This window comes from Leopardus geoffroyi, chromosome D2 (genome assembly GCF_018350155.1).
Source record: "Leopardus geoffroyi isolate Oge1 chromosome D2, O.geoffroyi_Oge1_pat1.0, whole genome shotgun sequence".
NCBI classification, from domain to species: domain Eukaryota; kingdom Metazoa; phylum Chordata; class Mammalia; order Carnivora; family Felidae; genus Leopardus; species Leopardus geoffroyi.
In genome coordinates this window covers 20444509-20458769 of record NC_059334.1, presented here as the reverse complement: position 1 = coordinate 20458769, position 14261 = coordinate 20444509, and the positions used below count along the sequence as shown (strand labels likewise).

General features: G+C 38.9%; 1 protein-coding gene across 1 annotated transcript in view; it reads right to left on the bottom strand.

Annotated features, from left to right (window-relative positions):
* Positions 1–4094, bottom strand: part of UBE2D1 (ubiquitin conjugating enzyme E2 D1) — a 36145-nt gene extending 32051 nt beyond the window's left edge. The window contains exon 1 of the mRNA XM_045437450.1: positions 3840–4094. Within this exon, the coding sequence (XP_045293406.1) occupies positions 3840–3863 (24 nt within the window). The 5' untranslated portion in view covers positions 3864–4094. The remainder of the gene's footprint in view (positions 1–3839) is intronic.
* Between the last annotated feature and the right edge of the window lie 10167 nt (positions 4095–14261).

Sequence of the window (14261 nt, the reverse complement as noted above, 5' to 3'; positions counted from 1 at the left end):
AGAGTGTATTGTGGAATTGTACAAATAAAAAAGTTCAGCAGCTCAAAACATTTATAAAGTTGTTGGGGCGCCTGGGTGGCGCAGTCGGTTAAGCGTCCGACTTCAGCCAGGTCAGGATCTCGCGGTCCGTGAGTTCGAGCCCCGCGTCAGGCTCTGGGCTGATGGCTCAGAGCCTGGAGCCTGTTTCCGATTCTGTGTCTCCCTCTCTCTCTGCCCCTCCCCCGTTCATGCTCTGTCTCTCTCTGTCCCAAAAATAAATAAAAACGTTGGAAAAAAAAAAAAAAAAACATTTATAAAGTTGTATTTTAATCTTCTTACATAAGAAGTTTAAGTCAAATTACTATTAAAAAAGCAAATATTCCATTTTGAGGATAGAACTATACACTAAGGAGTAGTTATCTGTGTTGCTATATTTGCAAAACAAAACTTCTTTGTTTCACTTTTCAAAAGACCAAAAAAGCAATAATATCATATCATGATAGTATGATGATCATAACTTCAATTTATCAAATAAAAAAAATCTAGAAAAAAATATACTAAGATGATAATAATGACTATATTAGGATCTCCTGTTTTTCTTCTGGTTTTCAAAACATGCAGTATTATGACATAACATTCATAATTTTAAAAGTGATTTCCAACAAAAGCTTATCAAGGATTAAACATAGTATTGATAAGAGAAACACCTAGAAATAATTCTAGAAAATAATAGATGCCCAGCTAAAAAACTATCCTCTTTTTTCAAATATATCTTAGGTATCTTTCCTCAGACTTTGTCCAAACTTTCTCCCTTTAGTGATTTAGGTGACTGTGATAACATCTTCTACTGTATCAAAAAATAGGGCATGGGTGTGTAAATTTATGAGCTGAAATGCAAAACTGGCACTGGATGTCTAAATAAGAGTATTAAGTCATTTAGCATACTTTACTATAAAAATATATTTTAAGCATTGATATCTACATGCTTCCTATATACATACAATTTTAATTCAACCATCTTTAATCTTTTCACATGAGGTAAAGAAATGTGAAGTCATGGGGCGCCTGGGTGGCGCAGTCGGTTAAGCGTCCGACTTCAGCCAGGTCACGATCTCGCGGTCCATGAGTTTGAGCCCCGCGTCAGGCTCTGGGCTGATGGCTCAGAGCCTGGAGCCTGTTTCCGATTCTGTGTCTCCCTCTCTCTCTGCCCCTCCCCCGTTCATGCTCTGTCTCTCTCTGTCCCAAAAATAAATAAACGTTGAAAAAAAAAATTAAAAAAAAAAAAAAAAAAAAGAAAGAAATGTGAAGTCATGACTTTTTCAACATTCTCAAGTCACTTCTTCAGAGATTAACTTAAACAAAGCATTCCTTCACTCCTGGCCTCAGGTTCCTTCTCTGAATAATAATTCTCAACCTTCTTTCCACCCCAGCCTATCTGAGGGATTCAACATCTTTCCATTTACAACAGTGGGGACAGTCTGAAAACGTCCCACAGTTATTTCTAATACGCTACCCTAGAAGCAGTTCCAAAGCTATTCTGAAGCTGCCCCTACCCTCCATTCAACTCCAAAATGCAGAGTTCTCAGTAGTTCTACACAACTTTAAGGTCTGCCACTTTAGGAAAGGAAAATCACAACCCAATGACCTGGAAGGTATTGGATAGTGTTATTTTCATACACTTACAGAGAAAGGCCAAAAGTTAATATTCATCTTCTTTAATATTCATCTTCTTTGGTTGGAACATGCCAAGATTCAAATATAAATTTATATACTGATGATATAAATAAAGGCTTTGTTACTGTTCATAAGGCAAACAGCACACCTTACCTGGAACTGGTTTCTAATCAAGGTGTGAAAAGTAAGAAAAGTGGGAAATCAAACAAAATAACACCCCTTAAAGTTTGAGGGAATGGAACATGTGACTAGTGGAAAGGGAGACTTGTGCAAGTCAACTTTTCTGATAACAAAAAAGGAAAGCCAAAGACTGACACATAGAGATGCGACATTATGTGATCCCCAATTTATTCTCCAAAATATCAATTTGTTACAGGCCTAACATCAATTTTATGTGATTTTATTTTTTACCAGGCAACTCTGTTATAAATTAAAAATATGATTTGGGTGTATTCCATATTCTAAATATAAGCCAAATACATTGGTTCAGCATGGTGACTGACAACTGCCCAATAAAGTATTCACAAATAGTGTCCATTTTCTTTGTCTACTTGCTATGGACAAATTCTACATTATTTAAAAGCTTTGGTATATGCAAAGTCTTATGAAGAATTGTCATAAGTAGGAAAGGAGGAAATGGAATTTTAAAACTTCCTTGGAACATGTGTGTTGTTTAATTCAAATGTAAGCCAATATTACATCATCATTTGTAAGTATACAAGGCATGGCAAAGATGCTGATTAGGGCTTCAAAACTAGGATAATTTTGAATGTATAACTGCATTATCTTCAAATCAGAAAACATTAATCAATAGATGTGGAGTGTTAGCTTTTATAGTGAAAGTTAATTAGTTAGTTTTAATGATGTTAGTTTTATAGTGAAAGACCCTCAAATGGCACGCGCACACACACAAACACACACAGTATTTTACAGATTCAGTGTTTGAACAACAAAAAAGTCTGGACCTGAAAGTTGCTGTCCTCTGTACTAGAAGATGACAGCACAATGTATATATATCTCTATCACTTCATGCCTGAAAAACCTAATAAAAATTTTCTGTAGCACTGATTTCTTCTAAAATTATTTACAAGGCATGCTGTCTGTTGTTGGCTTAACTTGCTGAAACACTCCCCATTTAAGATATAAATTCTCAGTGTTCTCCACATAAACTATAGCTATAAAACCTTTTTAAAACTTGTGTCAGTGAACAGACCAATATCCCAACAAAAAATAAAATTGAACAGAAAAAAAAAATGCCCCAACCCCAATTTTGTGGGATGTTCACATCTGAAACAGTAGCAATAAATACAGTATTATGCAAGAGAAGATAATTCCTTACACAGAGTTGGAATGGATAAATATTTGTCGAATGAACATACACATTTCTTCTTCATTCTATACTCATGTGTCAAAGCATCAAACAACTTAAACTGTGGCAGTTTCTTTGTGTTTCGAACTTTACATGTAAGTTTATCATAAGGGGGAAAAAACCTGTTTGGCTTGACTCACGATGAATCACAGCCAGGAGGTCATCTTGTTGTGTATCAGCAACTATGTTTTCACTACAGCTATGTGACCTGAAGTGGCAGCAGAAGAGGTACCAAAATAGAAGAGGCAAAGAGGCTTCTCCTGGCTTCTGGGCCCCAAATGGGCTTTTCCAGCCCGTTCGGGGATCTGAGCAGGAGCCAACCGCAGAGGAGAAAAAGAACAAACCCACAGTACCGAGGAGAAAGGCTGCAGGCCCACCACACCTTCCTTGCCCTCTCCCGGAGCCCGGGAAGCAAGAACATAAGAGAACGCGCTTAAGAAACAGCGTGGAGGAAACAGCATGACAGGGGCCAAAACTAGACTGGTATAGGGCAAAATCCAGTGGTGACCGTGAAGCACAGATTTCGGGAAGGTCTGAAGCCCGAGAAGGATCTCCACCCTAGGGCTCCCCGGCTCAGCTCCTGCGCGAGCCCGCAGCGGGGCCCCCGCCTCCAAGCACCTCCGGCCACCCGGGACCAGCTCCTGCTCCCACCTCACCTATCCAGTGCCCTCTGGCCGGGCCGTCATCTCTGGCCGGATCCCCGCCCACCCTCCCATCTCGTGCCCTCTCAGCGCGTCTTTCGGGACCATCGCCCGGGTGAGTGTGGACAGGGAGCCGAAGCGCACACCGCCGCTCCAGGCCTGGCCTCCGCACTCACTTTCTGAATCCTCTTCAGCGCCATGGGTCAGGGAGGGCGGCGGGGACACCGGCCGGTTGGGGGCGGCTGAAGGGTTCGGGGACGTAGGGTCGTCGTGGGCTCTGTTCGCTCTCCGCTCGGCTGGATCAACCCTGCAGGTCCCCGGCTCGCTGCTCGCCAACTCGCTCCGGCAGCCGGTGCCTGCTCCGAGTGCGCCCGAGCGCGAGTGTGCGCGAGTGTGCGGGAGGGGACGCCGGCGAGACTCTTTTGTTTCCGCTTTTGCTTCTGGGAAGGAGCCTGCGCCCTCCCCGCTCGCGCCCGCCCAGCTTGGCACACTGGGAAGTGTAGTTCCAGCCGTGTCCCGGGCCGCCGGCCGCTGGCGAGGTCGAGTTACTGCTGACTTCAACCTAGGTTAAGAACTTCGCGGTCATGAGTTGGTCTTTGCAATTTGATTTTGATCAAGTTACTGAACCTGAAGTACCCAATCTGTAAAAGAGGGATAACAAATTAGGAATTTGTAAGCTTACAGGGATTTCCAATATGTGCTGCAGCTGATCCTTTATTTTTACTTTTGTAGATTTCACTTTCAACCGTATAAACTGCCCAAATTTCTCACACATGCACAGACCTACCAATTATGACTCCTTTCTTACCTCCTTAGTTCCTATTTCAAAAGGCGCCCACTCTATCCTGCTCTATCCACTGCTAATCCCTCATGCCTGCTCCTCCTTGGAACTCCAAATTCTGAGGTATGCCATCACTATTGGCTCCTTCCCTTGTTGTCCCAGCCCATACTCAATACGGTCTACTGACACTCCTCACTCCCTCAATTCTTGTGAACTTGTGTGCTCATTAAAACCTGGCTTATACTGGGGCGCCTGGTGGCTAAATCGGTTAAGCGTCTGACTTCCAGCTCAGGTCATGATCTCAGGTTTGTGAGGATTTGTAGTTGGAGCCCCTGGTCCGGCTCTGTGCAGACAGCTTAGAGCCTGGAGCCTACTTCAGATTCTGTGTCTCCCCTTCTCTCTGCCCCTCCCATGCTCATGCTCAGTCTCTCTCTGTTTCTCAATAATAAATAAACATTAAAAAAAAATTAAACTTGGCTTCTACTTTCAGCACCAGCAGAATTGGTTTTCACTAAGGTCACACTTGAGCTTCTAATTACCAGATCCAATTCACTCCTCATCCTTCCTGATGTTTTTGAACCATTTGACGGCTGAACACCCTTTTGCTTTTCAAAGTACTCACCCACACCCATAGCACCATGGTGGGTCTTTCCCTTTTCTTTGGCTAGCTCCTCTTCTCAAGAGCTGGAGTGCCCCAGAATTCCAACTCTTGATCTCATCATTAATATCTTCCTAGAAGATAGACCTCCTGAACTCCCATAAACTGGGAGGCACCCCAGGGTTGATGGAGGGGCATGGGCTTTGTAGACTGATCACTCTGACCCCTACCCATTGCATGACAGTGGCTAAGCCACTTTAAACTCTTTAAACTTCAGTTCCCTCCTCTGTCAATACATCCCTGGATGTATCAAAATTAATTGGTATTGATATATATAATGTGCCAGTACCTAATATGTTGGAAGTTTTCTATAAAAATTACTTCCCTTCGGGGAGCACCTGGGTGGCTCATTTGGTGAAGCGTGGGGCTCTTGATTTTGGCTCAGGTCACGATTTCATGGTTTGTGAGGTCGAGCCCCACATCTATGCTGTCAGCATAGAGCCTTCTTAGAATTTTCTCTCTCCCTCTCTCTGTCTCTCTCTCTCTCTTGCTTTCTCAAAATAAACTTAAAAACCTTACTTTGCAATACAAAGCAATCTGTACATTTAATGCAATCCCTATCAAAATACAAACAGCATTTTTTTCAGAGAGCTAGAACAAACAATCCTAAAATTTATATGAAACCAACAAAAAAACTTGAATAGCCAAAGAAAACTTAAAAAAGAAAAGCAAAGCTGGAGGCAGCACAATTCTGGGCTTCAAGTTGTATTACTTGAAGCTATAGTAGTGAAAACAGTATGGTACTGGTACAAAAAAAGACACACAGATCAATACTACAGAATAGAAAATCCAGAAATAAACCACAGTTATATGGTCAATTAATCTTTGACAAAGCAGGAAAGAATATCCAATGGGAAAATGATAGTCTCTTCGCCAAATGGTATTGGGAAAACTGGATAGCAACATGCAAAAGAATGAAACTGGACCACTTTTTTACACTATACACAAAAATAAATTCAAAATGGATGAAAGACCTAATTGTGAGACATGAAGCCCTAAAAGTCCTAGAACACAGGCAGTAACCTCTTTGACATTGGCTGTAGTAACTTTTTTCTAGTTGTGTCTCCTGAAGCAAGGGAAACAAAAGCAAAAATAAACCATTGAGACTATATCAAAATAAAAAGTTTCTGCACAGCAAAGGAAACAATCACCAAAATTAAAAGGCAACATACAGAATGGGAGAAGTCATTTGCAAATGACATATTCGATAAAGAGTTAGTATCCAAATATATAGAGAAGTTATAAAACTCAACACACACACAAATAATCCAATTAAAAGTGAGCAGAAGACATGAACAGACATTTCTCCAAAGAAGACATCCAGATGGCCAACAGTACATGAAAGATGCTCAACATCACTCATCATTAGGGAAATGCAAATCCAAACTATAATGAGGCATCAACTTATACCTGTCAGGATGGCTAAAATCAAAAATACAAGAAACAACAAAGAAACAAGAAACAACAGATGTTGGTAAGGATACAGAGAAAGGGGAACCCTTTTGCACTGCAAACTGGTGCAGCCACTGTGGAAAACAGTATGGAGGTTCCTCAAAAAGTTAAAAATAGAACTACCTTATGATCTATTAATTGCACTACTGGGTATTTTTACCCAAAGAATACAAGAACACTAATTCAAAGGGATACATGCACCCCTATGTTTATAGCAGCATTATTTGCAATAGCCAAGACATGGAAGCAGCCCACGTATCCATTAATTGATGAATGAATAAAGAAGAGGTGATTACACACACACACACACACACACACACACACACACACACACACACACAGTGGAGTATTATTCAGCCATAAAAAAGAATGAAATGTTGCCATTTGCAATGACATGGATGGAGCGAGAGAGTATAATGCTAAGCAAAATAAGTCAGTCAGAGAAAATGAATACCATATAATTCCACTCATGTAGAATTTAAGAAACAAAACAAATAAGCAAAGGGAAAAGTAAGACAGAGAGAGAGGAAAAAAAATCAAGAAACGGACTCTTAATTACAGAGAACAAATTGATAGTTACCGGAGGGGAGGTGTGTAGGGGGATGGGTTAAATAGGTTATGGGGATTAAGGTGTGCACCTGTCATCATGAACATATGGTGATATATGGAAGTATTGATTCACTATATTGTACATTTGAAACTAAGATAACATTGTATGTTAACTAACTAGAATTAAAATAAAAACTAATAGAAAAAAATTACTTCCTTGTTTTTATCTATATGATGATGATCTCTTTCCAGCCCAAACTCTCACTCCAGTTTCTGTCTTATATTTCTAAAAGCCTATTTGACATGTCCACCTTTCTTCCCTGTGGCCAGGGATCAGACTATTTTACTACAAGGTAAGGGTGGTGGAAAGCTTTTCAGGAAGCCCAAAACAATAGCTACCATAGCATTCTAAAGGCTTACAAAGAGTAAAGAACAGAATTCTACTCATGTAACTTAAAGGAAAATGTCCAAGGGAATAGGCTAGTGGAAAAATGATAGAAATAATTTATGGGACTTTAAAGTTAATTTGGAATTCCTCCATGTAACCTCGCCCCCCCCCCCTCAAAAAAAGACCTAAGACAGGTATGGAGGCTGAGTACTCTTACTTTCCCTTTCCTGGGGTCTCCATTCTCTCTGCACATTGGCCCATTCTCCTTTTTTCATCTCCTTCTTAGCTTCTATTACACTTGGCTTGGGTTTGCACTTTTTGACACTCATTTTTTGACACTCTTCCAAAAACTGCTCCTGCTGCTAAATGGTCAAGTACCTTTTAGTACTCCCTATTTCATTGCCCCAAAAGGAAGAATGTCAATGATACAAATCACCTTGTTACTCTAGGCTATGAATTGTAGCTAGTGAACAAAGTATGGGTTGACCTACCCCTGGTCCAATCAGGTGTGTAGAGTTTGAAATATTTTTGGACAAAGAGACTTCTGAAACACACCAGCAAGATCTCATCCTGCAGAGAGATATATTTGGGCTATTTTGATGCACCATTTTTGTGCTTTAGAAAGTGGGATCCTACCCCCATATTACTCTTCCTTTTTATAGGGAAAGTATGGTAGTGTCTTTGTAAATAAGGGAGAAACAGTCTGGAATTGGTCACCAGTTACTTTGGGAAGTTGCTCTCCCAAGCTGATAGCATTTGTGTACCATGTCAGAAGTGAGGCTATGTTTAGATGCTACCACTATGGAGAAGCACTAGTTGCAGGTAGCTCATTGCAAGGAAACCCAGAGAAAACCTTTAGGGTCATTCAGTGTACAGTCCTGATCATTTGACAGATAACTAAAATACACACTCAAGCAGGGGATATGCTCAGAGCAATTTCATTCAAAAGGCATTGAGAGTCCAGGACACGGGCATCAATTTCTTCCTATTCCAGGATATCCTACATACTACTAAAAGACACATTAATCATATCATTCCATTGCTTTAAAACCTCTATAGGTTTGTGTTATGGAAGCCCAATGCTTCAGCTTACTCCAAAATGCCCATTGCAATTTGTCTTTGAACCCCTCCTTTCCATCTTTAGCTTACACTCTATAGTCAATGTCATGTGCCTTTGCACAATGCATTCTGTCTGCATAGAATGACCTCCCACCATTCACCTGAAAAACTGCTACACAACCTTCAAGATCCATTTCAAATGATACATGCTTTATGAGATCTTCTTCTACTTCTATTCACTGAGGTGGTTTTATTAATATTTATATTATTCTTTTAATTCCAGAAGCAACATATTTGTAATTTAGAGATATCATTTACCTTATTCATGACTGATTATCTCAGTAGAACATGAATTCTAGGAATATATGGAACAATATCTTTTCAAAAATGAGTTAAAATTTACACACAATGAGACACATACATCTAAGTGTACAATTTTATGAGTTTTGACAAGTGAATATACCTGTATAACAACATCACAATCAAGACATAAAACACTTCTATCACTTCAGAAAATTCCCTAGACACCCCTTCTGGTCCCATAGGGAACCACTTTTCTGATTTCTATCACCATAGATTGGTTTTGTCTGTTTTTCAATGTCATGTGCATAGAAAAATACAATACATACTCTACTGTTTTAATTTTTAAGCTTACATAATGTTTTTGAGGTTTTCCCATGTTATATGATCAGCAGTTCATTCTTTTTCATTGCTGAGTAATAATTATGGCATGAATATGCTATTTTTTTTCCTCCTGTCTCAGGTTGATGAACATTTGGGTTGTTTCCAGTTTGGATTTATTATAAATAAAGTTGCTATGAATATTCATGTACATCTTGTTTTATAGACAAATTGTTGACATTTCTCTAGGACAAAATCTTAGGATTGGAATTGCTGGGCGATAGAACAGTGTATATGTTATGGAAAAAAAAAAAGGAGACAATAGTATATATGTATATAAGAAACCACCAAAAAGTTTTCCAAAGTGGTTGGATAATTTTTAGTTTTCACTTGTGCTCTTCTTCAACCTTTCTATGTGTTATTTGGAGTTATAATGTTTTGCTTTGTTGTTGTTTTTAATTTAAATTCAAGTTAATCAACATACAGTGTAGTATGGTTTAATTTCTAAATATTTAGGCTTTTCTAGACATCATATTGTTACTAATTTCTAAGTTGTTGTGGTCAGAGAATATACTCTGTAATATTCAATCTTTTGAAGGTGATTCTTATTTCATGCCCCCGCTGGGAGAACATTCCATATACACTTGCAAAAAATGTAACTTTTGCAAGTGTTGGGTACAGACTTGAAGAACTATCAATCAGGTCAAATCTTCTTTGTCCTTAGTAATTTTTGTCCAGTTCTTCCCATTACCAAGAAGAATGATAAAAATCTCCAACTGACTATAGATTTGTCTATTTCTCCCCTCAGTTCTTTCAAATTTTGCTTCATATATTTTGAAGCTCCAGTATCAGATGCATATATATCTATGATTATTAAGTCTACTTAATGACTATTTTATATTTCCAATAAGGTCCTTCTTATTTGGGGTTGTACACTTTGTCTTGAAGTCTAATTGTGTGATATTAATATAGTCCATTTTTGTGATACTTACTTGGTATATTTTTTTCTATCCATTTACTTTTCATTTATTTGTGTCTTTATATTTAAAGTTAGTTTCTTTTAGACACATACAGTTGGGCTCTCTTTCCAATCAGTCTGGCAATCTATGCTTTTTAACTTGAATGTTTAACTCATTTATATTTGATATCACTGAGTTTAGGTCTACCATTTTGCTATTTGTTTACAATTTACGTTGTCTTTTCTTTCCCTGTTCTTTCCTTCCTAATTTTTTAAATAGCTAAATATTTGTTAATATCAATTATAATTCTTTGAATAGTTTTTTTTGAAGTCTTACTTGTATTATCTCATTTAATCCTGTAACAAACCTATCTTTTATAAATAATTAAAATGCAATACAACAATAGCCAAATTATGGAAAGAGCCTAAATGTTCATCAACTGACGAATGGATAAAGAAATTGTGGTTTATATACACAATGGAATACTACATGGCAATGAGAAAGAATGAAATATGGCCTTTTGTAGCAACATGGATGGAACTGGAGAATGTGATGCTAAGTGAGATAAGTCATACAGAGAAAGAGAGATACCATATGTTTTCACTCTTATGTGGATCCTGAGAACCTTAACAGAAGACCATGGGGGAGGGGAAGGAGTAAAAAAAAAAAGTTAGATAGGGAGGGAGCCACCATAAGACTCTTAAAAACTGAGAACAGAGGGCTGATGGGGGGGTGGGAGGGAGGGGAGGGCAGGCGATGGGTATTGAGGAGGGCACCTGTTGGGATGAGCACTGGGTGTTGTATGGAAACCGATTTGACAATTAATTTCATATAAAATAAAATAAAATAAAATAAAATGCAATACATAGAATTTGGCTCATAAATGGTGGAGCTGGTATTAGGAAATGGGCAGACTAGCTAGACTACAGAGTTTCTAATTTAAAAAACAAAATCTTAGGCTTCAATGAAAGTTGAAAGTAGTATAAAATACTTTTTCTTGAACAATATCAGAGTAAGTTGCCTACATGATACTCTATCACCCATGAATACACTAGTTTGTAATTTCAATAAAGAAGGATATTTTCCTTCATAACCACAATACAAAGATCAGGGAACTAAAATTGACATAAACTACCATCTAATTCTCAGATCCCAATCAAATTTTTCCAGTTTGTTCCAAGAATCTTTTTTACAGAAAAAGAATCCATATCAGGATTTTGTGTTGCCATTAAATTTTTTTAACATTTATTTTTGAAAGACAGAGAGAGAGAGAGCACCAGAAGGGGAGGAGCAGAGAGAGAGACACAGAATCTGAAGCAGGCTCCAGGCTCTGAGCTGTCAGCACAGACATGGGGCTCAAACTCATGAACTGCAAGATCATGACCTGAGCCAAAGTCGGATGCCTAACCAACTGAGCCTCCCAGGCGCCATTGTGTTGCCTTTAGTTGTCATGTCTTCTAGCCTTCTTCAAACTGGAATTGTTCTTCAGTCTTTCCTAACTTTATTGACCTTTACTCTTTTGAAGATTATAGGTCATTTACTTTGTAGGATGTTCCTTAATTTGATATCTTGTCATGATTAGATCCAAGTTATGAAATTTGGGCAAGAATACTAGGGAAGCAATGCTGTAACACTTCTCAACTATTTTGAAATTCAATCTGACCCACTAATGATGGTGTTCCTTTTGATCATTTGATTTAAGGTGCTGTCTAGGGGATTCTACCAGAAAAGTTACCCTTTTTTGTTTTGTTTAATAAGTATTTTATGAGTGAGGATTTCCAAGATGGCGAAGCAGTATAGAAATTCTCAGCTTGTCTCTTTCCTTTTTTTTTTTATTTATTATATGAAATTTATTGTCAAATTGGTTTCCATACAACACCCAGTGCTCATCCCAAAAGGTGCCCTCCTCAATACCCATCACCCACCCTCTCCTCCCTCCCACCCCCCATCAACCCTCAGTTTGTTCTCAGTTTTTAACAGTCTCTTATGCTTTGGCTCTCTCCCACTCTAACCTCTTTTTTTTTTTCTTTTTTCCTCCCCCTCCACCATGGGTTCCTGTTAAGTTTCTCAGGACCCACATAAGAGTGAAACCATATGGTATCTGTCTTTCTCTGTACGGCTTATTTCACTTAGCATCACACTCTCCAGTTCCATCCACGTTGCTACAAAAGGCCATATTTCATTTTTTCTCATTACCACGTAGTATTCCATTGTGTATATAAACCACAATTTCTTTATCCATTCATCAGTTGATGGACATTTAGGCTCTTTCCATAATTTGGCTATTGTTGAGAGTGCTGCTATGAACATTGGGGTACAAGTGCCCCTATGCATCAGTACTCCTGTATCCCTTGGATAAATTCCTAGCAGTGCTATTGCTGGGTCATAGGGTAGGTCTATTTTTAATTTTCTGAGGAACCTCCACACTGCTTTCCAGAGCGGCTGCACCAATTTGCATTCCCACTACAGTGCAAGAGGGTTCCCGTTTCTCCACATCCTCTCCAGCATCTATAGTCTCCTGATTTGTTCATTTTGGCCACGCTGACTGGCATGAGGTGATACCTGAGTGTGGTTTTGATTTGTATTTCCCTGATAAGGAGCGACGCTGAACATCTTTTCATGTGCCTGTTGGCCATCCGGATGTCTTCTTTAGACAAGTGTCTATTCATGTTTTCTGCCCATTTCTTCACAAGGTTATTTGTTTTTCGGGTGTGGAGTTTGGTGAGCTCTTTATAGATTTTGGATACTAGCCCTTTGTCCGATATGTCATTTGCAAATATCTTTTCCCATTCCGTTGGTTGCCTTTTAGTTTTGTTGGTTGTTTCCATGGTGTGCAGAAGCTTTTTATCTTCATAAGGTCCCAGTAATTCACTTTTGCTTTTAATTCCCTTGCCTTTGGGGATGTGTCAAGTAAGAGATTGCTATGGCTGAGGTCAGAGAGGTCTTTTCCTGCTTTCTCCCCTAAGGTTTTGATGGTTTCCTGTCTCACATTCAGGTCCTTTATCCATTTTGAGTTTATTTTTGTGAATGGTGTGAGAAAGTGGTCTAGTTTCAACCTTCTGCATGTTGCTGTCCAGTTCTCCCAGCACCATTTGTTAAAGAGGCTGTCTTTTTTCCATTGGATGTTCTTTCCTGCTTTGTCAAAGATGAGTTGGCCATACGTTTGTGGGTCTAGTTCTGGGGTTTCTATTCTATTCCATTGGTCTATGTGTCTGTTTTTGTGCCAATACCATGCTGTCTTGATGATGACAGCTTTGTAGTAGAGGCTAAAGTCTGGGATTGTGATGCCTCCTGCTTTGGTCTTCTTCTTCAAAATTCCTTTGGCTATTCGGGGCCTTTTGTGGTTCCATATGAATTTTAGGATTGCTTGTTCTAGTTTCGAGAAGAATGCTGGTGCAATTTTGATTGGGATTGCATTGAATGTGTAGATAGCTTTGGGTAGTATTGACATTTTGACAATATTTATTTTTCCAATCCATGAGCAGGGAATGTCTTTCCATTTCTTTAAATCTTCTTCAATTTCCTTCGTAAGCTTTCTATACTTTTCAGCATACAGATCCTTTACATCTTTGGTTAGATTTATTCCTAGGTATTTTATGCTTCTTGGTGCAATTGTGAATGGGATCAGTTTCTTTATTTGTCTTTCTGTTGTTTCATTGTTAGTGTATAAGAATGCAACTGATTTCTGTACATTGATTTTGTATCCTGCAACTTTGCTGAATTCATGTATCAATTCTAGCAGACTTTTGGTGGAGTCTATCGGATTTTCCACGTATAATATCATGTCATCTGCAAAAAGCGAAAGCTTGATTTCATCTTTGCCAATTTTGATGCCTTCGATTTCCTTTTGTTGTCTGATTGCTGATGCTAGAACTTCCAGCACTATGTTAAACAACAGCGGTGAGAGTGGGCATCCCTGTCGGGTTCCTGATCTCAGGGAAAAAGCTCTCAGTTTTTCCCTGTTGAGGATAATGTTAGCTGTGGGCTTTTCATAAATGGCTTTTATGATCTTTAAGTATGTTCCTTCTATCCCGACTTTCTCAAGGGTTTTTATTAAGAAAGGGTGCTGGATTTTGTCAAAGGCCTTTTCCGCATCGATTGACAGGATCATATGGTTCTTCTCTTTTTTTT